Here is a 24118-nt window from a genome sequence, read left to right as displayed (position 1 = left end):
TCTCAAGTGACCGAAATACTTGGAACTCTAGAAGAAGCTTGGCAGGCTCATCGATTTGGTACCATCACTACACCCTCACTACAGGCATCGAGTCTTTAATGCACCCCAACGGCTCGGTCCCGAAGCTTTGGAGGCGATGAGCAATAGAGGCTAGTAAAGAGGGTGTGAAGAGAGAGAGAGAGAAAAAAAGGGCCCAATATTTTATCCATTTGTGGATATAACTGCCTCTAAAAGCCAAGGAACCAAGCAACTACGGAGTAAACTTCGGCGAACTTTTTGTGTTTTTTAGTTTAATCTTTGACTTTCTTACCACGTGAGTAACGGTCTTGCAGCTGTGGATATGTCCAGTTTTTTCCAACTCTACCTTAGCTTGACTGCTTGAGTCAATCAATTATTAGTCGCCGTTGGAGCAAAACGTCATAAAGAGGCGAAAAAGAGGATGAGAATTTCATCTTCACAACTAGTGAGTGAGGTGTGGTGCGGTTACACGCATCTAATGTCCAAGGTACGAGAGTCATGCCTCACACCAAAAGGTGGTGACATGCCATGCAATGTAATGCAGAGACTGAGAGACATAATGTACTCTAGAGTGTGTCTACATATACTGCTAGTTACATATGCAGACATCTACAGATGACATACTACAGTATAGTACATGCCTATTATACTGTATTAAAGCCTCAACCTCATTGGAGTTGATGACATTTGCATGAATCTTTGCAAGGAACATGATGGAAATAGCTGACGTCCATCGCATGCACCATACATACACCATCGAGTCAGTGAGGGCCAAGAGAATAATGACACTCTACTAAGATGTCGCCGCTGAGTCAGTCTGCACATGTAAGCAAGGAATCAGCTTCTTCGAGCAGACAACGCTTCTACAACAGCAGCTGATCACGTAACCACGTAGTTATATGCACAATCATCAATCACGCATAGATAGACTTGTCATGTGTCGTTTCGTGTCGAATTGGATTTCAATGACTATCAATGTGATGTGAACATAATTTTCTAAACTCCTCAACATTCCGAGGCTTCCGCCTCCAAGCCCAGAACCAGACATCATATGCGTACGCACGCAGACAACTCAAGATGTACGTTTACGTGATCGACATATGATGCATTTAGAAAACTCCGCGCTGGGTATTCCATGCGCCTCATCGATGACCTGCAAGGAATCAAATAGCTAATTGGCTACACAGTAGCTAATCTCGAACAAAGACATTGCCTCGCAGCAAGAATCTCGCCTTTATAAAAATCTCCAAACGGCCATCCCCAAAGAAGAAAAACAAGGTATCATAAGTGAAGTGAAGAATAATTCATGTCTGTCAAGGCACAGGCTGGGTCGTGTAACCGAGTGGTTTAATGCATCTAGAAAAGAGCAATCAGGGCAGCGACCATGGCAGCACCGACGAATCCTGAAGACGCGATGAGGCCGCTGGCACCGGCGGTAGGCACGGTGGAAGGGCTGGGTGCCTCATAGCCAGGGTTTCCGGGAACATCAGTGCTGCTGCCAGGAACGGGCAGCTTGGTGGTGGTGTAAGAACCAGGGGCAGTAGGGCCAGCCTTGGTGGTAGTGTTGCCAGCAGGGTAGAAGGTGGTCTTGGCAGAGGGAGCCTTCTTGGTGGTGCTGATGGTAGGGGTGCTGATGATAGTGGGCAGCTCGTGACTGGTGGTGTTGACAACAGGCTCGTAGACGCTGGTGGTAGGGGGCACGTAGACAGAGGTGGTAGGAACCTCGGGCGCAGCAGTCGAAGTAGTAATGACAACCTCAGTCGAGGTTGTGGTACGAAGGGGGCAGTCGGTCACAGTAGGGTTGCACTGAGTAAGAGTGATAACCCGGGTAGTGGTCGAGGTGAGTGTTGTGGTATCCAGACCAGCAGCAGGAGGAGCGGCGTAGTCCTGAGCAGCGGCGACCGAGGCGCCAGCGGCGGCAATCATGATGCTGGACAACTGCATTGTGATGGCGACTGTTGGTGGTTTGGAAAAGAACTGTGGTGGTTTCTTCTTAAGATATCGTAAGAGATTCTTGTTGCGTTGAGCAAAAAAAAAAAAAGACTGAAGGGTGCAAAGCACAAAGAATGTTATCAAGAATCGTTTAATGAGTGTATAGCACAAGGCTGGAAGATTGATATCGTGAAAACAAGCGCACTTGAAGAGGTAAACAAGAGGAAACCAAACAAGGCGCCTGGGCGGATACCGAGCGCAACTTGTAGTTTTCGCACACACTGCGGGACTTAATCTCCCATCCATCCATTAGACCTGTCCATAGATACCCTTGCCTGTCTAGCAGTCAGAGCCCTGGTGCGTTGCGTTGTCACCTCATTAGCCCCCAACTTGATTGGCATTGTTCCCCGTACCTGGAAGTTAATGAGTTAGCCCCGGCATTGGGTCCAAATGGTTTTCGTCAGTACCACCACACAACGGTACCTTGCATTGCAGTCATGAATGTGGACGGTGATTGGATCCAAAGGCAGCCTAGAACCCAGTTGAGGATCGGGCAGAACCTTGGCTACTGCGCTTTTGACTGGCCTGTTCCTGAGCTAGAGGGCTCACCCCGGTCTAGCTCTTTTCTGGCCCCAGTCTGCTCCCTGCAAAGGAAGCATCGGCCACTGGCAAACTGTCTTCGGCTGCATATCTTGGGCCAATCAAGGCTTGCCAGGCTTGCAGGGACGTGTTTTGCTGGAGCCAGCAAAGAACTTCTATTTTAGCATCTCCCTTTTGCGTGGTTTGTTGTGTCTTGACCAACTGTCATTGTTGTAGACTAGATGTCGGTGTGGGTTCGTTGCCATGCGACCTTTGACTTTTTGTGTGTCGACAAAGCTGTCGTCAGTCGAAATGAGTCAAGAGAGACAAAGAAGAAGAGAATTTTTTCCAGACCCAATATCATTGTGCAACTCGGACTGTCCTCTGTAATGCGACTCGCTAACGGAGTTAACTGCAAAATTCGGTTGCATTGCTTGACACACAATTTCCCGGACCCATGGCGAGGACCAGAGCGTCTCATTCAACGTCCCACGACGCGGCGTCGTGGGCAAGGTTATGAAACGGCTTGCTACTCCGTACAGCGCTTCCGACGAGGGGATTATTCCGCCACGCAAAGATAGGCGAATGGTGAGAGGAGAGTAACTGCAAACCAATCTCAGACAAAATCCTCGTGATGACTTGGCTGTGAGTGACTTCAGAGACAGTCACAGATGCCTCAGTTAAAGTGCGTGCACAAGGCTTGAAACACTTAAAGACGCCTCCAGATTTTGAACTGGCGCCGCCCACGGATAATGACAGTCACACCGAGGGCCATGGCCTAGTCTAGATGAAGGGAGAATGTCTAAGTGGCCATAAGGGGCGGGCCCTTGGTTATTGTGAGCGGCACGGCTTGAGCCAGACTGGTACAGCACAAAAACTACTGGATCTGCGGCGGCTCCAGTTGCCAATGGAATAGTCCTGGCGCAGTGACTTGATACACCGCATCGATAAGAGAAATAAATATCATGCAAAAGAGCGGCGACTAGCCGATGGTACTCTGATGTTGGATCTCGACTGCCACTCAAAGTCATGCCAAGATGCGACTATCATCTGCAGTGTCGATAAATAGATTGAGAGTGGGGTTGACACGAAATTGTCGTCCTCTGAGGCGAAGGATATGGCTTCCTTTGCTAATACTAGTTGTTGTTGGACGCCGGCAGACGCGGGTAGTTGCTGGTGCAGACGGGTACGCGGCTATCTTTAGCTCGATGGCTTGATCGAATTGAGGATCGCTTGGTATCAAGTGAAAGATAAAGGAGTTTCAGGATATATCACGGGCAGTTGGACACTGTCCTTCGTTGTCCATGCGTCGATAGTGGACGATTCCGAATCAAGATGGCGTCCATAGTGTCCGTGGGCATCCGTCAGTAGCGGCCAACAAAGGACGGACAGGCCTCAGGCCTAGGGGCTCTTCTCAGGGGGTTGATATCAATTATTGATGATAAAGGAGTGAAGGACATTCTGAGGAATCAGAGAGGCAAAGAAAGATGAGAAGAAGAACGAAAACAAAGGGAAGGAAGAGCTGACGACATGGTGGAGAATCTCTTTCTCTTCTTTCGTAATGCAGTTCAACAGCCTCACTCTACCTCAGGTACCTTACCTTATCATCATATCACTAACACGAGATTTGTATCAGCTACAAACGATTGGATACATGCACAGTTCAGTTACTGTATTGTTTGTTTCTGTTTCTGTGAGAGTATTGCATCTTCAGTTGGCAACTCCCAGAAAACAGTTATCTGACATCGAAAGTATTTCGAAACCCTTCTCATGCATTTTATTTCCACTAAAGCACTCTCATGCATTCAGGGGATCTTCTTGCTGCATGGAACAGTTCCAAATGCCCCGCCCCCGCATCATATCAACTGACGCTCTAGGGCTCCAAGTTGGAGCGCTATAATTAAGGAGTTCGGTTCCCCCTATTTCTGGGCGTCCGAGTACTCCGCTTGCTATTTTATGAGACACAGTACTTCGAACACCTTGTGCTTACGTAGCTGATCAGGATAGCTCCATTATCCCTACTACCGTTCCATTGCTTTGACAGTTGTCCATAGAATCCCAACCGCTTTCCATAACTCCACCAGATAATGCGAATACCCTGACGAACAACTCACACTCTCTCTATCAAGTCGAATCATATCAAAACTCTTATTTAATATTTAATCCAACATGACAAACCTTTTGACCGACCCCGCCCTCTTTATCTTCACCTCTTTGACAGCTGGCTCATCCCACATCGTCACGGCCACCTCACGTCTCGAGACCATCCTACGCGCCAACCGGGTTCCCTTCAAAGCCGTCGATATTGCCGTCGACACCAAGGCTCGCTTGCTATGGGGTCGAAGAGCCGGTAAAGACAAGAGCGGTCGCCCAAGGAAACTTCCTGCCCTCGTTCAGGAGGGCTGGGTTCTGGGTGTACGACAGACATCCCCCTTAGTACTACCTTGGGTCGTATAGCTGATGCATGTGGCTTTCTGTAGGATATTGTTGAAATCGAAGAATGGAACGAATATGGCGAGCTCAAGGAGCACGTCACGATTTACTTCGACGAATTCACCATCCCCTCCATCAACGATAAGCTTCCCGAGCCTCCCTTAAAACGGCCCATCGACCTTACCGGCGGCCTTCTTGCTTCCATGACCCCTTCGCCTGTCGCCAAGGCTGTAGCAGCTGCAGCCGCCAGCGCCGCCGCTGCTCCAAAGCCTGCTCCTGCTGCGCCCCCGCTACCGGGAGCCAAGGCCGCTGCATCCTCTGCGGCACCGAAGGCTTCTACAGAACCTAAGAAGGAAGAGAAGGCCCTGCCTGTCCGATCCGTCGCCGACGAAGCTGCGCAAAAGGCTAAGGAACTTCGCCTGAAGACTCTGCGAGAAAAGGTCCATGGTAAGGATGGTGCGAAGGCTAAGAAGGACGACACAAGCGCAAAGGAGACTGGAAAATCTAAGGAATCAGGAACTCCTGTCGCAAAGACCGATGGCATTCAGTCGCCAACATCCGGTTCGTGGGCCGAGACGGATGCAGGACGAAACGCTATTCAGAGTCCAACAAGCGGCACTTGGAAGGAAAGCGGTCCAGGTTCAATCTCCTCCTTGAAACGAGCCAGTGTGGAAGTGAGCCCGGACGAGGCTAAAGCTGTGGAAGCTAAGACGGCCATAACGGAAGAGCCCGAATTGGAAAAGAAGGCTGAGATAAAGTCGGACGATGATGATTCGGACGACGATGAGGATGAGACCGAAGAGGAGGAGGAAGAGGACACTGATGAGGATAGTGACGAGGACAGCGAAGAAGATGAGGAAGAAGAAACCAAGAAGCCTGGGGTAGCGCCAGAACCCGAGGCGGCAGCAGCAGCAGCACCTGTAGAAACGGCAGAAGCTGCTAAAGATGACAAGCCTAAAGAAGAGTCGGAGAGCACCAAGAAAGAGATCAAGAAAGACTCCCACAAAGACTCGAAGAAAGACTCGAAAAAGGACCACAAGAAAGATGTCAAGAAAGACACCAAGAAGCCAGTCAAGAAGGATCCTAAGGAGACCAAGAAAGACGTGAAGAAAGACCCCAAGAAGGATTCCAAGAAGGATACTAAGAAGGACACTAAGAAAGATACCAAGAAAGATACCAAGAAAGACTCCCACAAAGACTCGAAGAAAGAAGTCAAGAAGGATGCCAAGAAATAAGAGCGATTTGGAGCAGGACGAATCAAAGAATTTCGCTTGAATGTTCTAGTCAGATGGGGAAATAATAGTGTACAGAGTCTAGTCAAACTCAACCGATATACCACCATGACATTAATAACAAGAAATACCCAATCTCCCCTCAAACACTCAATATACAAAAATGCTATATAATGCCGGGATATTCAATTCCATCCCCGACTAATACAATCCATCGTCATCGCTGGCTGTTCCATCTTGGAAACCCATAGGTGCCTTGCCTTTGCCCTTGGATCTGCTGCCATTCATATCATCCACCTCGTCCTCTTCATCAAATTCGTCGCCGCTTGTCAATGCTATCGCCTTGCCTTTGCCCTTACTCGATCCTGAAGCAACCGCCTTGCCCTTGCCCTTTGATGATGTCGACGCCCCTGAGACAACACGTTGGACTGGAGGTGGTTTGTTTTCCGGCTCCTTCTCTCGGACTCCCTCAAAAGTTGCCCGGACGTGTTCATAGTGAGCCAGTTCGCCAGCACTGACACTGGGCACAAGCTCATCGTTAGCCGCCAGGAAGTCTTCTTCCTGAACCATAACAGCAATGTCTTCAGGGGTAGCGTAGTGGTCAAAGTAATATGCCGTAGAAATTGGATGTTGGGTTGCTGGGTCGGAATTGATGGCGCGAATCTTGTTGTCCACAGCTGTGGCTTGCCGTGTAACAGCTTTCAGCATTGCATCACTGCACAGGGCATAGAAATCGGCACCGGTGTATGTGAAGGGTAGTTTCTCTGCCACTGAAGCGAGGGATACTGATGGATGAAGTGTGAATCTGCAAATAGGTTAGCCACTGTTGTTGGATTAGAGGAAGATGGTACAACTCACTTTCTGGTCAGAGCTTCCAGAATGGTTTGCTGCTTGTCATTGGTGTCAGAGACACCAAGGTAAAGCATTTTATCAAATCGACCAGGTCGCAAAAGGGCAGGGTCCAGAAGATCTGGTCTGTTGGTTGCTCCAATAACGAAAACACCACCGCCGCCATCATCACCTCCAGACATACCATCCAGTTCTGCCAGAAGCTGGGACACAATGCGGTCCATAACACCACCACTGTCACCTTGGTTGCCACGCTTGGGTGCCACTGAATCCAACTCATCGAAGAAGACAACGCAAGGTCTAGCATCGCGAGCACGTTGGAACACGCGTCGAACGTTGGCTTCGGACTCTCCGATATACATGTTGAGAAGCTCTGGTCCCTTGACACTAAAGAAGTTGAGACTATATTCAGTAGCGATCGCCTTGGCCAATAATGTCTTTCCAGTTCCGGGAGGACCGTAGAAGAGAATACCTGATCGCTTCTTCATACCCTTCGCAAACAGCTCAGGACGCTCAAGAGGTAGTTGAATGGTCTCAGTAACGGCTTCCTTGACGTTATTGAGACCACCAACATCATCCCAGGTAACATTGGGGATCTTCGGGGCACCAATAGAGTCAGAGAAGTTCTTGCGAGCAGCCTCAACAGCAATTTCAAAATCTCCCTTGGTGAGGCAGCGGGCAAGGGGACCACCAGCAACCTGCACATCTCGTACCGTGATAATCGTGCCATCATGTGTATTCTTGGCTGAGAGCTGCTCCAGTCGTGACTGTTGAGCGATAGAGGCACGCTCAACAACATCTACCAAGTCGCCAGCCACGAGCGCAGCGGTCTTAAGAGCGATTGAGTTGAGGTCGATCGAAGGCTCAAGACTAACACCTCTATCGCTGATGATGGATTTCAGAATAGACTCACGCTCCGCCTCGTCAGGGGCTGTCATTTCCAACTCGTGTGTAAACAAGGCTCGAACACCATCAGGCACTTTGTCAACCTCATTCGTTGTGGCAATCAAAACTCGTGTGTCCTCTAGAATCTCCTTGATCGTTGACTCAATGCGATCGGCAGTGAGGGCCTCGACGTGCTGAACAAGTAAAGCACAGCAATCGGGACCACAACTCATGGCACGCTCGGCTCTTGTCCTAAGAAAGCCCTCAGTTTTCACATCGCTTCCACTGCCGCTACCCTCACTGAGAATATCATACGCGTCGATTTTATATGTATGAAGACCCATATCGGAACAAGCCCCTGACGCCAGAGTCAACTTTCCAATATTTCGATGTGTAGACGTTAACAGAATTGCGACAGGGGGCATCTTCAGATGAATTGCTCTAGCGCTCGTGGCTGCTGCAATCAACTCCCTCAGCTGGCGTCTGAGAGGTGACACATAAGGCAACTCGGGTTCCTGAATTGGAGCTGGAGTCGACTCCGATGCCTTCTTGGGTGTCTTCTTGAGACCAAGGTAATATTGCCATGTGCTCTGCTTGACACCTGGTATACGACTTGTTTCGAAGCCTGAACCATGCATTGCAACAGATGAACTATCGATGCACGCAACTGATCCCCAGAAAGCCTCGGCAGTTCCGTCTTCGTCCTCATCCGCTTTCTGGATTTGGATATGTCCAACCTTGAACCATGCTACGCTGTCGAACTTGGAGGGTTGCTTTCCTCCCTCCTGTCCACCAGCAGTGAGTGCCATCACGTCGTCCACTTCGGATCCTCCTGCGCCAGGCATCTCCTGAAGCGTACGGCCAAGCTCAGCGTCGACTGGGACAGCGATAAGATCGCCGCTTCGAACAAGGCGGATTTTCTGGGCAAAATACCGTTTGAGGCCACCCAGAACGGCGGTTTGGAAAGCTCGCTCTGCAGAGATAGGAGTTCGAATGTGGTGAATAGTGATATCTCGAGCGTAAGGCGGACGAGCTGCACTTGTAAACCGAGGGATTGTCCCCTTGCCTTGATATGATGCCTTTTTCAAGGGCGCAAGACGTAGATAGGGTGCATCGTCCAGATTGGCTAGGAGGATAGGTGATGCATAGGCCGTGGGACTGGCGGGCCGCTGAATCTGGGATTCGAAGAATGATAATCTTCTCTCACCGTGTTTAGCACTGGGTATTCTAGTCATTGGCCGTTGCGAATACCCTTCGGGTAGACCGTAGACTCGGACGGGTCGCCATTTGGCAGGCTCTGACTCAACTTGTCCAAAACTTCCAAGGCCAAATGCACCGAATCCATTTGCAGGGGGTTCTTCTGAAGCTTCTATTCGTACCCAATCTCCAGAAAAACATCCAATACGGCTCAGCGATGTCACATCGACGTAGATTCGCGCTTCCTCGTCGTCTTCTAAGGATGGCTTCGGATGTAAAAGGTCTGTCGGAATTTGTTCCATCAGACCCTGTGCCTTGAAGAGACGACCTCGGGGTCGGTCTGGTCGAGCAGTGGTCGCAGTGAAATTGGAGAAAACGGAGCCAGGCGTTGCAATTCCATTTGTTTTCCTGCCACGTAGCGTTCCAACTGTCATAGGCGTGCCTGGCTGGAGCGTTGATATACCACTGGCATTGGTTGTTGGCAAGGTTGGTGCTTGCAAAGAAATCATATCGTCCATAGAATCGTCTGATAATTCGTCCTCGTTGTCGAAATCAGATATATCTGGCTCGGTTTCGGTCGCAGACTCCATATCCTCGGTCGTCATTCCTGACTTATCGCGATCCTCAGCTGCAGAATAGAACTGGTCGTTGCTGGTATCATCCTCATCCTCGGGAACGCCATTAAGCTGTTGGCTAGCGCTCATGGAAGCAACGCGACGTATCTGCTTGGTATGGACACGACCGCGCATGAGAATAATCTTAGTTGACTCTGTTAAAACACCTTGGGCAACAGGCTCGCACAGCATGATCTTTCCAGGATTTGGGGGCACATGTGTAAGAGGGTGCGGCGGAAGAGGAAGCGGAAATAAATCGCCAGCATGTACAACCTTCAGACTGCCCAGAGCAGCTCTGAGAGAAGTCACGAGACGCCCATCCGGTGTTGAATCCGCACCTTTCGCCTTGGAGCTGGCAGGATGGTCTCGGAAGAAGGTACCCTCCCCATTCTCCAACCTTTTCGTCAATTCACTCTCCAGGCTCACAAACACGGTCTCGAGAGGAACGGGCGCCACGTCAAGCACGAGAATCTCGATTCCGCCGCGGCTGTGACTTGACAGTTTGGATGGCGCGACCTGTTGTAACGCCACGGCAAAGCTTTGTAAGGAAGCAGAAGATGGTGAGAATCGGACGGTCGAGGGCGCGAGTGCAGAAGACTCAATAATGGGTACAATTGACCACGGACTATCGATAGGGTTGGCATTGGGTATCCACGGAGCGATCGCAATGTGGTGAATGTCTTCGGTAGCGCCTTGGTAGAGTTGAGCTATGATTTCGTTCAGGCATTGACTTGCAATGAAACATGTGCTTCACTTACCGTTACCTAGATGGGGGAAGAGATCTCGAAAGATGTCTTCGGATACTATGCCGACATCGCTCTTAATATGATCGTCAAGCACCAGTTTTGCCGTAATGGCAGGCTTGTCCTGGCGACGTCTGCGGTTCCTCCGCCTGTTTGAACTCAAAGCTGGCTTTGAAGAGGACGCCATCTTGAGAAGAAGTCAAGCTTGAGGGAATGTGGTAAAGTTTGCGGAGGACGAAATCGTTACAGGAAGCTCGAAGCGCAAACGCGGGGATCACTGCATCGCTCGGGGACTCCTTCAATTGGTAAAATCGCAAGATCTGGACAAGCAAACAAGAAACAGCAGTCTCGAGTATATAATTGCGCGCAGACAAAAAAAGAAACCCCAAGGGGATGAGGATGAAGCTAAGGGATTGACTGTGAGGTTGAGATTAAGAAATTGAAGGTGGCTTCCATTGGAGCTCGGCAGCGGCTCATGGCGACCGAAGCAGCAACAGTGGCCTGCCTCGGCTTCTCCCAGCTTTGGCTAGGTAAGGTTGGTAGGTGCTACATACACCAGGTACCTACCTAGGTTCCTTAGCACACCCGACGGGGTCTCTAAGGTACCGCTCCGAGGTACGTACCGAGACCGAGAAGCCCGTGAGGTGGCCCGAACGCGGAGAAGCGTGTACAACAGGGACTAAATCTGCCTTCAGAGAACAGAAAATATAAGGCCTTGAACAAAAGATATCAAAGTAAACTCATAAAATATTCCACTGATATTAGGATAGTTCATTCAAGTCTTCTCGTCATCTTGAGTGAAGACTAGGCCTACTCTCTACTCTACAGGCGGGTATCAATCAACAACTCCAGAGCCCAGCGTCTCCAGCGTCTCCAACCTGGGGTAAAAAGCCAAGTCTAGGGTTGGTCGATTCGTGGCGAGACCCTGCAACGCTTTAGTTGGAGTAACAAAGCACAGCGCAAGATCAACAGGAGCTGAAAATAGCTTATCTTGCATGAAGAATGACACAAGCGGCATTGGATACATGGTCCTACTTGTTCAGGTCTAACTTATCCAAGTATTTTCGTTATCAGCATCATATGAACGAAAACGAAATCATACATCATGGATTGAATGTCTAGTTGTTGTTTACGACACGAATACGCTCTTATCATTTCCTTAATTGTGAGTAAACAGTACTTAGATGCAGAATGTCGTACGCATCATAAATTCTTGGCCGTTGGCAGTGTCTATTGCAGCATGATCATCCAAAACATACAGTGAACCACAGCTAAGAACGCAAATTAGATGATCTCTTAGACCCCTTTTGACAGCCTTCACATGCTTTTCAGCAAGGATCATCGCTCATTAAAGTCGCAGTTCCCGCCACAAATCCGGCTGTCTGGCCAAATTTCTGCTTATAACGACTTCCCATGACGCAACTATCCATCCATTATCTTATTAGCGGCCATTCACAGTTGATTGCTCTGTCACTTCCCATGATTAAACGTTGCCGGTCTATTTGATGAATTTGAAACAGATTTTCCCCTTCTTTCTAACCGTTACAAAAGAAAAGATTCGGCCTAGACACACTTGACGATTTCTTTCTTATCATCACGCCAGTCTCTTATACACCGCATAACAACCGAGACTCAAGTCAACAATCGGTCTGTCCGTTAAGTGGAATATTGGACGTACACCATCTGATCTACTCTCCTTATGATCCCACCCTCTTTTTATCGATCCTTGACTTGTTCTTGCATTGGCCATCTCCGTCCTGGAGTTGTATCTCCGTAATCCTTTACAATCCCCGTCCGACATGCGAATTGTTCCTTGAGCAGTAGATCTCTCTTCCACGGCGCATCTCAAGGCCAGCAGTCGTTCAATCGCTCGACTAGGTACTTGTCTCGCACAGCCATAGCCATATTATCATCTGGTATCTACACACTCTTTATTGGCCGAGTCGGCCCTCATAATTGAGAATTGCCTAGAAACCATGACACAACAGCAGCATGGCTCGTCAACTACGACACAGGAGCATCGTCCCAAAGTTGTTGGCAAGAAACTAGCCGAGACAGCCGTCCAATTCACACAACAAGCTGAGAAGCTCTCACATCAACACCCAACGGGCCACGACCCCGGAGTAGCCATCGAAGCACAATTTGTCACGCCTCATGACCCTGTTATCATCACTTCAGATGGGAAACGACTCCCGGGGGTGCCATTGCAGGAGGCGCATAAGCTCAATGTCCTGAGGGAAGAGCTTCAAGGCGAGCCTGAGAGTGTCGAAATCAAAGCAGGAGACGAAACCAAAGAGAAGATATCCAATGTCGAGAACGCAAACCCTGAGCAAAAAAAGGTCGTTCAGTTGCCCTCAGAACAGAATGGCGCATCTCTACAAAAGTCTAATAGCAACAGCACATTGCGAAAACAGACACCCCCTTCTCATACCAATCCTCTCTTCCCTCCACTGCCGCTATACGGGCCACCAAATATGCTACGCAATCTTCAATGCATGTTCTTTCGAATCAGCGCATTCTTTCTCAGCCTGGCATTTCTCGGAGTCATCGTCTTGGGCTCATTGTTTACGACGATACCCGTGATCTGGAAGAACATCTGGTACAGGCTGACTTTTTGCGATCCTGATTCTGACAGGCCGTTCTATGAAGAGGAAAAGCGCAGAGCTCAAGCAAGACGCGAGCAAGAAAAGGCTTGGAAGCAAAAGTCTTCAAACGGACGAACGCTAGACAGGATGGAAAATGCTGAGGGATTCCCACCAACAGAAGGCGGACCAGACCCAATCATCTGTGACGTCGCATATTATGCGCGCAGAGTTGGTCTAGACGTTGAGACATTTGAGGTTCAGACCGAAGATGGTTTTATAATCGACTTATGGCATGTTTACGACCCCAAGGAGTATACCGAACTCGAAGAAAGCCTGAGGTCTGATCAGGGGCCAGAGGTTTTCCAACCCCAGAGGAAGAAGCTCAAAGACCCATCGCAGAAGCCAAAGTTCCCCGTGCTGCTCATGCATGGCCTACTACAAAGCTCGGGTGCTTATTGCTGTAATGATGACGACTCTCTCGCTTTCTGGCTGTGCAAGTCCGGCTATGACGTGTGGCTTGGCAACAACCGTTGTGGATTCGAGCCCAAGCATGCACTGCTTGAGTACAACGACCCGAGGATGTGGTGCTGGAATATTAGGCAGATGGGTGTTTTCGATCTTCCCGCGTTGACGTCGCGAGTCATCACAGAGACGGGTTTCGAAAAGATTGGACTTATCTGCCACTCCCAAGGTACAACTCAAACCTTTGTCGCCTTGGCCAAAGAACAGCGACCTGAGCTGGGCGAGAAGCTGACCGTATTCTGTGCCCTCGCCCCAGCCGCATATGCTGGGCCGTTAATCGGTAAGATGTACTTCAAGTTCATGCGAATCATTTCGCCAGGTCTATTTCGTCTCATGTTTGGCATCCATGCATTTATCCCTTTCATGATGCAGATGCACAAACTGTTGGATCCCCGTCTATATGGCTGGCTTGGTTACAAAGTCTTCTCGTTTCTGTTTGACTGGACTGACGCCCGTTGGGATCGTGGCCTTCGCAATCGCATGTTCCAGTTTGCGCCTGTTTACGTCAGCGCCGAGTCTATGCGATGGTGGCTTGGCCGAGAGTGCTTTGCCAAGCACAAATGTATCTTGTCTACGAAAGAGATTGTTAGAGCTGAGGAGCACATGGATTCCAAGGGAGATGGACGACCTGTGACACCAAGGACCTCGTCAGCGCTCGAAGCTCATCGGAAACACCCCAAAGGCTCTACCGCGTGGTATAACAAACAAGCGCCACCTATGGCTATGTGGGTTTGTGGTAACGACGATCTTGTTGACGGAAGGAAACTGCTCCGGCGGTTCGAAAAGGGCCGTGAGCCTCATGTCAACCTGGTCCACAGCAAGGTGATCCCTGAATACGAACATCTAGATGTCATCTGGGCGATGGATGCGGTCGATCAGGTCTTCAAAGAAGTACGTGAGGTTCTATGGAAAACATGCAATGCACGCAATATTTGCCGCGTCCCTGAAGGCTGTGAGGCGGTGCTACCAGAAAAGGCGAAGCTGTCTGTCAAAGAAGATATGGTGGAGGAGTGCCAATCGAGTAGTAGTGGCGAGACTTAGAAAGTGTTCGAAGAGGCATAACGATATACACGAACCAATACACGGAGATGAAAGACGGATTTGAATATACATGGAGCGCAAAAAGGACATACGGATTGGAGCATATATGGATTGATATCATGTTACGGATACCTCTACTTGGCTTTGTGAACATCAACATTGTCAGATACCTCGAGTTGAATTTCACTATGGGACAATGGTGTTGTTTGGATGGCGTTGAGGTTGGTCATGTTATGTTGAATACCGAAGGAACGAATTTAGACATATTATTTTAATCATTAAGTTAACATGATATCTTGAACTTCGTACTACCTGCACTAACTGCACTGCTTTGCTGCAAGTCTGCATTAACCAAGAGTTGAGATCACGGCAAACGAGAGAGCATCGTAGGACGTGGTGGATGTTTAAATAATCTTGTACACTAGTCATATATTCTACAATTCATCACCTTTCTTAGGTGGATGTCACGCTCTTTGCCTTTAATAACACAAAACCATGGTGCGGAGCTCATGGTTGAAACAGAATGCCTCTATACTTAACCCATGCGCTCAGCCTCCTCCAGCAGCTTATCAACGCTGAATCTCGAGTCGCCAGCTGCGAACCAGTTCAGCAGCTTCTTTCGCTCCTCAGCCCTATCCTTACGCTCACCAGTCAGCTCGACTTCCTCACCATCCCAACCACCATAGAATCGCTGTAGAGACATGAGAAGCCACTTGGCGTTCTCTGGTGTAACACCTCGGTCAGGCAGGACCTGGCCCTGCATCAAAACCAGACCTCGCTCATCGGCAAGGTCGAGGTGGTGTGTGATGGTAGTGTGAGGCTGTGCAAACTCGCCTCGGTTCTTGTATTCAGCAAGCTGGGTGAACAGAACAGTGCTAGTTTTGGACGCGGCATCAAAGGTCCACTGCAGGAAGTGAATCTCTGCGCCTTGGGCGGGATGAGGCACCGGAAGGACGAATTGAGGGGCTGCTCGTGCAGCGTCCTCCATAGCCTTGTATGTAGACATCGGGATTACAGCACAGAGGTTCTGCTCAGATGAGGCATGTCGTAGACGCCAGATAGCTGTAAGCTCCTTTTCTGGAAGCTCCCGTGCCTTGGGGAGGTCAATGATGTCATTTAGAGTCTTGATAGCAGGCTTATCTGAGCCGGCTGGAGGATATTGGGGAGGAGTGGTAGGAGGATCGCGAGGGTCTTTGGTGGGCTCGTCTTGTCCAGGGGGGTCGTCGGCGTTGGGTTGAACAACTGGTGTTTCGGGTGCTTGAGGAATTGTTCCAACTGGAATCTCAATACCACTCTTTCGACGCTCAGCATCGATTTTGTCAGCGTAAGCTGCCTTGAGCTGGTCAATGCTCTGGAGGCCCTCTTTCTGAGCCTTCTGGTTCAGTTTCTCTTTGTATTTCTCGACGACGGCTTGCGAAGGTTGGGTTGTTGCGAGGAAGCGAATATCGTGAACTTGAGCCCATCGTCGCTGGTTGATAGCTCGGGTGGTGCGTATGGGAGCGGCTACAAGCCGGCGAAGGGCAGGAATTCGTAGTGAGGCCATGCTGGAGGGCAATTGAGTCGACAAGCCACCTCTGAAAGTGTCGGGCTCAGTTGTGTGGATGTGTTTTTGGAGGTCGATGACGGAGAAAGAAATACAGGGGCCGACCACCAAAATTGCTGTTGTCACTCAACCCAAGAAATACTGCAGTGGGGCCGTGGCTGCGGAATGACGGGACATCTCCGTAGAGGTCGATGGCCGGCTTCGGAGTTTGACATGATGACAAAGAGGGCTTCAGCAATTGGACCAATCTGATAAGACTTATATCAAAAACCTCGAAATACAATATACTAGAGAATCTGGATCTTATTTCACAACGTCTCTCATATTATCTTTTCACTTTTGACATCACGCTGCAGAAAACCAAATACAGTGCTCAACTACCCCGCCATACAATTTCACCGCTTTTGGTGGGCTTCAACTTTCTGCCACTTCACTATCGCAAACTCGACGGGCAAAGTTGCAGGTTTCTTTATAAGTTGTTTGGGATAGGGCGAACGGTTGGATTTGTGCACCCAAGAAGACAGTCGAACGGCTTGTGCGGTCTCAAACTGTCTCATCATGGCAGACTTTAGGCAATGGGCTCTTGAATTTGTTCTAGCCGACAATGAGGGGCAACAGACAGCGATAGCCAAGAAGGCTGCCAACGGTACTTCAGTCCATCCCCGCTAAATGAAGATGTTCTGACTTTGACCAGAGATTCAAACTTCAGCGGCCAATACAAATCCTGTAGCACGATGGGTCGAAGCTGTGCAGCCTTGGATGCCAGGTAGTGGTAATGAGGCCGAGAATGAGACACCAGATTGGACGGCGAGGGCAAAGGGTAAGTCTCGGTTCATATCGTGGCATCGGTCGTGTCTAACTATCATAGCGCTCGAGTTTCTATCACGGACGTTGGACTTTCTAAGCAATGATATTCTGAAACCCAGCCAAGGTAAGCTTTTGTACAAGACATGACTACGATTTTGTCTAACAATTGGCCAGTGAAACTATTGGTCAGCTTCTTCGGAGCCATGTTCGAGGTCGATCATAAAGCTGGAATCATGCCCTCCGCGAGTGCGCTATCTAGGATAGTCGCCATGAAGTCCTTCCAACGGCACATGGGGCATGACATCATCCAGAAAGTGTGCTCTCTCAAGGATGACTTCCCACGCCAAGTATCCAAGACCAGACTCGAAATCTATGAGCTCATACGGCTACTCATGATAACTCCTGGTGTCGCCAGTGATTTGCAGAACACACACGGCTCGTCAGCTGGCTTTATGCTCGACTTAATTCAACTGTGCAGAAGTGAACGAGACCCCGAGTGTTTGATGGTGTGGTTTGACGTCTTGAGATTGTTCATGTCTGAGTACACAGTCTCTCAAGACGTGCTGGAAGAGGTGTATGGCGTTTTCAAGCCATACTTTCCCATTTCACTCCCTCGAGCATCTCAAGTTGCAATCACCCCTGAAGAGCTGAAGCTAGCACTACGAAAGTGCTTTTCGGCAAACCACTTATTAGCTGATAAGGTCTTCCCATTCCTCTTGGGCAAACTGGACCAGGGTGATGCTGTGACGGTCAATGTCAAGGTTGGTGGAACCCATTCTTTGATTCTTGAAAGGGAGAAGTTAAGCTGACCGAAACTAGCTCGATATCCTCAAGACCATGCAAGCCTGTCTTGATGAGTACAGCCATCCTCAGAAAGCAATTGCGCCCTATGCCAACCAAATATGGGGCAGCTTGAAGTATGAGGTTCGAAACGGAGAAATTGAAGATACCATCTGGGGCACATTGGAAGTTCTCAAGTCTCTCACTAGACGACTCACTGGGGATAGCCTTCGCGACTACACATTATCAGTTACCCGAGACTGCGTACCAGATCTTGCGACAACTATGTATGCTTCACCCGCTGGCCGACTCATGGTCAGTGTCCTGAGCTCCAAGCCTAGTGCTTTTGTCCTAATGGCTGCTCCCGTCATTACACATATCAAAGAGAACTTGCGACATCCAAAGGCACCTGTCCACACCCAGGATCTTCTAAAAGTCTTGCACGTCATCTTGGAAACTCGTTTCCTATTAGTTGACACAAATATGGCCGCTGAGGACCGTGAGGATTTTGCTGCCATAGACGGTTTCTTCAAGTCCCTTTATGAAGATGTCTTCAAGAACCCCGTGAACCTTGGCTCTAAACCGGATGCCTCTTATGATGACATCAAGGTCGCTACGCAGGCTGTCCCGGGAGCTGGAGTTTTGGTTTGCCAACGGCCTTCCAAGTCATTGGATCTCTCAAACAATGATGCAAGCGACATTTCTCAGCGATTACTTCCCGAGTCAACTTGCTCAGAAATCTGCTCATCTCTGTTTGCCATTCTCAAGAAGTCGGGTCCCGGGTACCCTCGATCTTCTGGGGGCGATGAACTCATTAACGATGCTGCCCAGGCTCTCCAACGGGCTATTCGATACTTCCCTCGCGGTTTCAAAGGCCTCGTGGATGAGAGTTTGAGCATCATTCGCTCCAGTCGACAAAATGGTAATGTTCCTGATACGGTTGAGACGATCAAGACTCTTGGAGGTTTGGTTGCATACCTGGGCTCCTCAGAACTACCCTTCACACCACGAGACGGTTTCGATCACTTCATTTACTCTATTCGCGCATTGCTATCAGAACTCTTTGACTCGCTGGAATCCAAGTCGGATCCTGAAATTTGGTGTGCCCTGGTTGCTACAATCCAATCCACTATTCGATACTTCAACGACGCCTGCTTGGCAAAGAATCCTGACAAAGAATTATCCATCGAAGACGAGCCCTTACAAAAGATCAGCTCTGCGTACCCTGCCCTGAGTCTGCTTGGTGGGGAGACAGCAGCTGGGTCTTCTCCTGAATATCATAGCCGAGTTTCTCAGTCAGCCTCTGTGACCGAGATAAGGAGCGAGTTCTTAGTCGTTACCCTTTTCATTGCTAGGCAACTCTATCGCAGAGCGACCAAGGTAATTGAAACACGTCCTCAGACAGGCAAACAAGCTCTAAGTTTGAGTGATGATTTTGCCAATGTCGACGAAGTCTCTGGACACCAGTACCTTCATCTTATTTCCACTCTTGCAGGCTTTATCATCCACGAGTTCAGTGAAACTCAACAAACATCACTCAAGGCTGAGAGTTTTGCCATTAACCTCTTCCGTGATGAGTCGATTACGGTTCCGAAGACGGCGCCGGAAGCTCAGTTGAGCCTAGAGAATGGCTCATCTTGGAGTTGGTTAACTTCCGAAGCGCCCAATGTTCTAGCTTTTGGTATACTGCAAGCTTTGCAGACATCAGCAGTATCTCGCCTGGTAAGGACCCTTCCATCACAACTCGTATTCTTTATTGCTAACTCAATTGTAGTTTGACATTGGAGTTGCCCAAGAGTTGATTCTCAGCGGTTTCGCAGCAGACACAAACTTCAGCAGACCAGTGGCTCTTTCCATCTTGACTATTCTAGCAAACAAGTTCAAAATTGAGACTATTCCGAGTCTCATAACAGCTCTAGAGCAACGATCCTCTAGTTTGTTACCCGCATCTACATCAGAAAATGACGCCTTTCGCTTGGAGCAAATCACCTCTATTTATGCTCTTGTTGCGGGCATGGTCAGACGTTATAGCGGCAAGGAGGCAAAGACACTATTAGATGTGGTCAAGGAATCGCCCAAGGATCCCAAGCTTGGCACTGAACTTGCTCGACGACTTGAAATGATTGTGGCCCCTCAGCAACCGCTTACCAAAGAGTGTTATGCCATCGTCAAGCCTCTCTGGACCCAGAAGGTCTACTTCCAGCTTGTCAGCCCAATGCTACAAGCCGCTACTGGAACGGAAGCAGAGGTCCAGAACCAACAGGGCAAGGCGAACTACAGCACAGCCGTGTTACTCATGGTCAAGCACATGAATTTCCCAATTTATGAAGCCGATGCAGACAGCATCCTCCGAATCTCGATCGCCGTTGCGCAAAACAGTGGCATCGGCCCCGAAACCAAGGCGGCCCTGGACGTGATTAAGAATACACTCGCAGAGGCCCCTGAGAAGGGTAAGGGGCATATTCGAAGCATCATCAAGATCTGCAGCAGTGTCTTCTCACATAAATCTTCTCCCGTGTCTGCTGATATAGAGACGGAGGGTGCTTGTGGCAAGCTTGCGCTGGAGATCGTAGGGAGCCTACCACAGACATACGACTCCCAGCACTTGATACCACATGCGCCTCAAGTACAACGACAGTTGACATTGGTTTGTGGACATCGTGTACGAGAGGTGAGAAAGACAGCACGACTGGCTAGGGCCGCTTGGGCAGATCTCAAGTAAGATGACGAGCTGTGTTTTACATAGAGGCAATGCCATAGCATCATGGCATTATCGGACTTGATCTCCTTTTAGTGGTTGGCGCTAGATAGGTAGTCGGAAAAGGTTCATATAACAGAGATCATTCAGAATTGGACAATATTTAAGCACAAGAGACATAATCAGATGCTCTGCCGGAGTTCTGACAATACCCTGTCAGTGCATGGCATCAATATGATTCCCTACAAACGCCATACTATATATAACCACTTCATATTCTCCAATGCTCCTTTTTACGCCTTGCGTCGCTTGCCACCCTTCTTCTCAGTTACCTCTGGTGTGGATGCGGCCTCGGCACCAGTGGCGTTCGCAGCCAGAATAGCATCGAGAACATCGGGGCTGGCATCCAACAACTCCTTAGAGACGGTAACACGCTTGGGGTCTCGCTTGCCGATCAAAGGTACTGAGTTGGCGAGGAGCTCCTGGAAGGGAACAGCAACAAATTGGCCAGTTTGGTCGAACCAGCCGCTGAAAGGCTTGGAGATTTTGTGAACGGTGGATTTCGAGTTATCATCAGTGACGGTAATGGTGAGGTTGTAGATGGGGACGTTCTTCTTTGTAGAACTGCTGATGGAGATCTAACAAAGATGTTAGTAGATTGTAAAGAAGATGCGATTAAATTCGTCCGACCTTTTCTCCAGATGGTGAAGTTCCCTCGTACACAACACCCTTTTCACGGAACATAATCCATAGTGTCAAGGCGCCATTGATCAAGGTGTAGAGCGTAACGGCAGCAGCTGTGTAGTATTTCGTGCTCTCAAAACCTAGCTTGTAGTCCCAGAGGAAACAAGCAGCTGCAACACTGAAAGCAGTGTATCCGAGCGCAAGGCGAACATCGGTGAGGGTATGAGACTGGCGGAACTTGAGAGAGTTTAGGTAGTTGGGGATAGCATCGTCGGATGTGTTCTTGAGGTCTGTGTCGCGAAGAGCCACCGTGTCAGAAGATGGTCTCGTATAAGAGCTTATAAGGAGCTGGAGAGCTTACCAGCAAGATTATAGACCGAGATTTTTTCAGCGGCGTTGGCCATGATATATATAGGCGCGCAATGGCTTGTGTTGAGGAGATTGAATGCTGTGGTATGTTGCTAAAGAAAGTGGTCGTTTTCTATATGTACAAGTATTGAGACTCGCTGTCATGGGAAGTCTGGGCTGTCGTGGGGCCGAAGCGAAGCATGTGGATAGCTGTCCCTTCATCGAAAGCTAAAGACTCTGTAAAGTGTGGCTGCTCCAGGGTCGATAGTGTATCGCCACCAATCAAGCAGCTCCGCTTACATGTGGCGTCGGTTGCCTTGATTCGTGGCTATTTGACGACGTTGAACCTCACATCTCCAACAACTCCATTGCAACGCGACATCAGCTTCGCCTTTCCCAACGCTGCTATTCCACGTTTGCAACTATCGGCATCATGGCGCAAGCTCCGGTTCAGACCCTTCATAGGGATCCTCAGTTATTGTTCGTCGCCTCCCGAATGGTCCGCTAATGGACGAAGCCACTAACTGGAACTTGTAGCTACTGGATCCTTATCCCGATCACCATTGTCATGGTCTTGACTGGTGTTCTCCGTCATTACGCATCTGTCCTTATGGCGACCGCACCTAAGAAGCAGGACGAAAAGGCCATGCGTGAGCAACGCTACCTTGCTCGGGGTGTAGCTCTTCGAACCAACCACCATGTCCTCTCACAGAAGGCTTTCGAATCTCGACGTGACGTTCTGACAACCAATTACGAGGCTGGAACATACCTTAAGGAGCCCGATCGCAAGGGCCAACCTCCTGCTAACCCTCTGTCCGATCCCAGCGCTATGGACGGCATGATGGGTATGATGAAGAACAATATGGCTATGATTATCCCCAATACGCTCATCATGAGCTGGATCAACGCCTTCTTCAGTGGATACGTCATCAGTACGTTCATTCATCATTGAATCTGGACAATGCTAACCATCGCAGTGAAATTACCCTTTCCCATTACGATCAAGTTCAAGAGCATGCTCCAGGCTGGTGTTCAGACCAGGGAAATGGATCCTCGATGGATGTCCAGTATCAGCTGGTACTTCCTTTGCATCTTCGGCCTTCAGTTTGTTTATGTGTTCCTTCTTGGCAGTGACAATGGTAAGCATCCTGATCTGGCAAATTTTTGACCGTCTACTGACACAATGTAGCCGCCAGCCAGGTTGCCCAGCAAATGCAAGCGCAGCAGATGCCCAACCCCATGATGGGTGGTCCTGGACAAGACCCCCACAAGCAGTTCGTGGCCGAGATTGAGAACTTGAACGTTGTGGAGCACTACTCTGTGCTCGACAACGTTGAGGAACGTCTGTTGGCGGGTATCAAATCGTAGATTCATAGAACGAGCAAATGTACATACGCCAAATAAAACGCGGTGACATATTTTTCCTGGGCCCATGTTCTTCCATAATTCCTCAGTCCATTATCCAACACTATGCTCCATCCCACCAGAGGCATACGCCTAATCCTTCAGCTGCCATACTGGCCTTGATGCGGTACGGAGTTTTCAAAGGTGAGTCTTCGGCTTGTGTTGGTCCAGCAGGGGCTTGGTCATGCCACTCCTCATCGATCACTTGAAAGCGAACCATCTCATGGTTATCATAGAAGAGTCGATCCTCGTCGAGATTCCAGATCCAGAGTTGTTCGCTGTGGTTGCTACACGGTGTTAGCACATGCATATGCAAATCATCACGGGCTTCTCACTATTCAGCACCCTCTGGTAACTCCTCAAATGGCACAAAGATATCGTCGAAAAAGTCTGTTCTCAGATTGATGCCTGCGGGTGTAGAGCTTCTTATTCTGCCAATCATGACTTCACCTTTGAAGGGACGGAATACGACCATTCGAAACTCAGCTGCGCGATGCTCCGTTAGTTTCACCACAAGTTCAAAATGCATTTACTTCAACTCACTGTTCACGTTCACCAAGCCTGTGCCATGGCCAATAAGACCTTCCGAAGCCCACTGCAAATCGTACAAGCAGATACAAAGTCCAATCTTTTGAATAACCTGCAACGCCCTGTTAGTCACGGAATCAATATGCGATGCGTAAAATAAATCTCACTTTATTAGAGTATTTGGCATTGATATTGTCTTCGATTGCGTCTATGCTGCGCTTGGAGAAATCCTCCGGCGCAATTTGCACCAAGTCGGCGATCTTCGTCTAAACAACTTATGAGTTCTTCATTCTTGCATCCATAGCAGGGCGAAACAAACCAGGATGAACATTGGAACACGGAGCGAGGGTTAAATGAGCTATGTGAGTCTTTTGGTAAGTCAAGGATAAAAAGGAGATATAAAAGATCGCTCAAGGCTTATGAAAAGAGATTCAGCTCTATGAAGTTCTTGCGTACCAGCCTCAGGGTGTTTCTCAGCGTCCAAAGAACCTTGAAAGCGGCAGAAAAGAATGTCAGTACCGCTAAGCCTCTTTTGGTTGAACTGGAGCTTCGAGCAGCTCACCGCCTTCCAGAAGAAGACTGATACACCAACCGCGACTGCGGTGTACAGGGAAGTTCGTCACCGTCTGGCGCTCCAGAGGAAGCTCCTTCCGTCTTTCAATCATTGTCGTGCCATCTTTTTTTTGGAAAGGGCAT

At 49.2% G+C, this 24118-nt stretch overlaps 9 protein-coding genes across 9 annotated transcripts; 4 read left to right on the top strand and 5 right to left on the bottom strand.

Moving 5' to 3' along the window:
- Positions 1-1374: 1374 nt before the first annotated feature.
- J7337_009552 (uncharacterized protein) lies at positions 1375-1962 on the bottom strand (the record flags this gene model as incomplete). The annotated part of the gene is made up of 1 exon (XM_044827147.1): positions 1375-1962. The coding sequence occupies one exon, from the start codon at positions 1960-1962 to the stop codon at positions 1375-1377; it is 588 nt and encodes a 195-aa protein (XP_044677741.1).
- A 2736-nt stretch (positions 1963-4698) lies between these two features.
- Positions 4699-6197, top strand: J7337_009551 (uncharacterized protein; the record flags this gene model as incomplete). Its single annotated transcript, XM_044827146.1, has 2 exons — positions 4699-4944; positions 5010-6197. The coding sequence occupies 2 exons, from the start codon at positions 4699-4701 to the stop codon at positions 6195-6197; spliced, it is 1434 nt and encodes a 477-aa protein (XP_044677740.1).
- A 198-nt stretch (positions 6198-6395) lies between these two features.
- On the bottom strand, positions 6396-10669 carry PEX6 (peroxisomal assembly protein; the record flags this gene model as incomplete). The annotated part of the gene is made up of 3 exons (XM_044827145.1): positions 6396-6999; positions 7053-10446; positions 10498-10669. 3 exons carry the CDS (start codon positions 10667-10669, stop codon positions 6396-6398), a joined length of 4170 nt encoding a protein of 1389 aa, XP_044677739.1.
- A 1789-nt stretch (positions 10670-12458) lies between these two features.
- J7337_009549 (uncharacterized protein) lies at positions 12459-14630 on the top strand (the record flags this gene model as incomplete). The annotated part of the gene is made up of 1 exon (XM_044827144.1): positions 12459-14630. One exon carries the CDS (start codon positions 12459-12461, stop codon positions 14628-14630), a length of 2172 nt encoding a protein of 723 aa, XP_044677738.1.
- Positions 14631-15165: 535 nt separating this feature from the next.
- On the bottom strand, positions 15166-16173 carry J7337_009548 (uncharacterized protein; the record flags this gene model as incomplete). The annotated part of the gene is made up of 1 exon (XM_044827143.1): positions 15166-16173. The coding sequence occupies one exon, from the start codon at positions 16171-16173 to the stop codon at positions 15166-15168; it is 1008 nt and encodes a 335-aa protein (XP_044677737.1).
- Positions 16174-16731: 558 nt separating this feature from the next.
- J7337_009547 (uncharacterized protein) lies at positions 16732-20482 on the top strand (the record flags this gene model as incomplete). The annotated part of the gene is made up of 6 exons (XM_044827142.1): positions 16732-16819; positions 16868-16993; positions 17042-17104; positions 17155-17741; positions 17800-19482; positions 19535-20482. The coding sequence occupies 6 exons, from the start codon at positions 16732-16734 to the stop codon at positions 20480-20482; spliced, it is 3495 nt and encodes a 1164-aa protein (XP_044677736.1).
- Positions 20483-20751: 269 nt separating this feature from the next.
- Positions 20752-21546, bottom strand: J7337_009546 (uncharacterized protein; the record flags this gene model as incomplete). The annotated part of the gene is made up of 3 exons (XM_044827141.1): positions 20752-21096; positions 21149-21432; positions 21504-21546. 3 exons carry the CDS (start codon positions 21544-21546, stop codon positions 20752-20754), a joined length of 672 nt encoding a protein of 223 aa, XP_044677735.1.
- A 377-nt stretch (positions 21547-21923) lies between these two features.
- On the top strand, positions 21924-22858 carry J7337_009545 (uncharacterized protein; the record flags this gene model as incomplete). The annotated part of the gene is made up of 4 exons (XM_044827140.1): positions 21924-21970; positions 22028-22422; positions 22468-22629; positions 22680-22858. The coding sequence occupies 4 exons, from the start codon at positions 21924-21926 to the stop codon at positions 22856-22858; spliced, it is 783 nt and encodes a 260-aa protein (XP_044677734.1).
- A 100-nt stretch (positions 22859-22958) lies between these two features.
- J7337_009544 (uncharacterized protein) lies at positions 22959-23336 on the bottom strand (the record flags this gene model as incomplete). Its single annotated transcript, XM_044827139.1, has 2 exons — positions 22959-23181; positions 23230-23336. 2 exons carry the CDS (start codon positions 23334-23336, stop codon positions 22959-22961), a joined length of 330 nt encoding a protein of 109 aa, XP_044677733.1.
- Between the last annotated feature and the right edge of the window lie 782 nt (positions 23337-24118).

The sequence above is a fragment of the Fusarium musae genome, chromosome 7, assembly GCF_019915245.1.
Source record: "Fusarium musae strain F31 chromosome 7, whole genome shotgun sequence".
In the NCBI taxonomy this organism is placed as follows: Eukaryota; Fungi; Ascomycota; class Sordariomycetes; order Hypocreales; family Nectriaceae; genus Fusarium; species Fusarium musae.
This window is presented reverse-complemented; position numbering and strand designations above follow the sequence as displayed.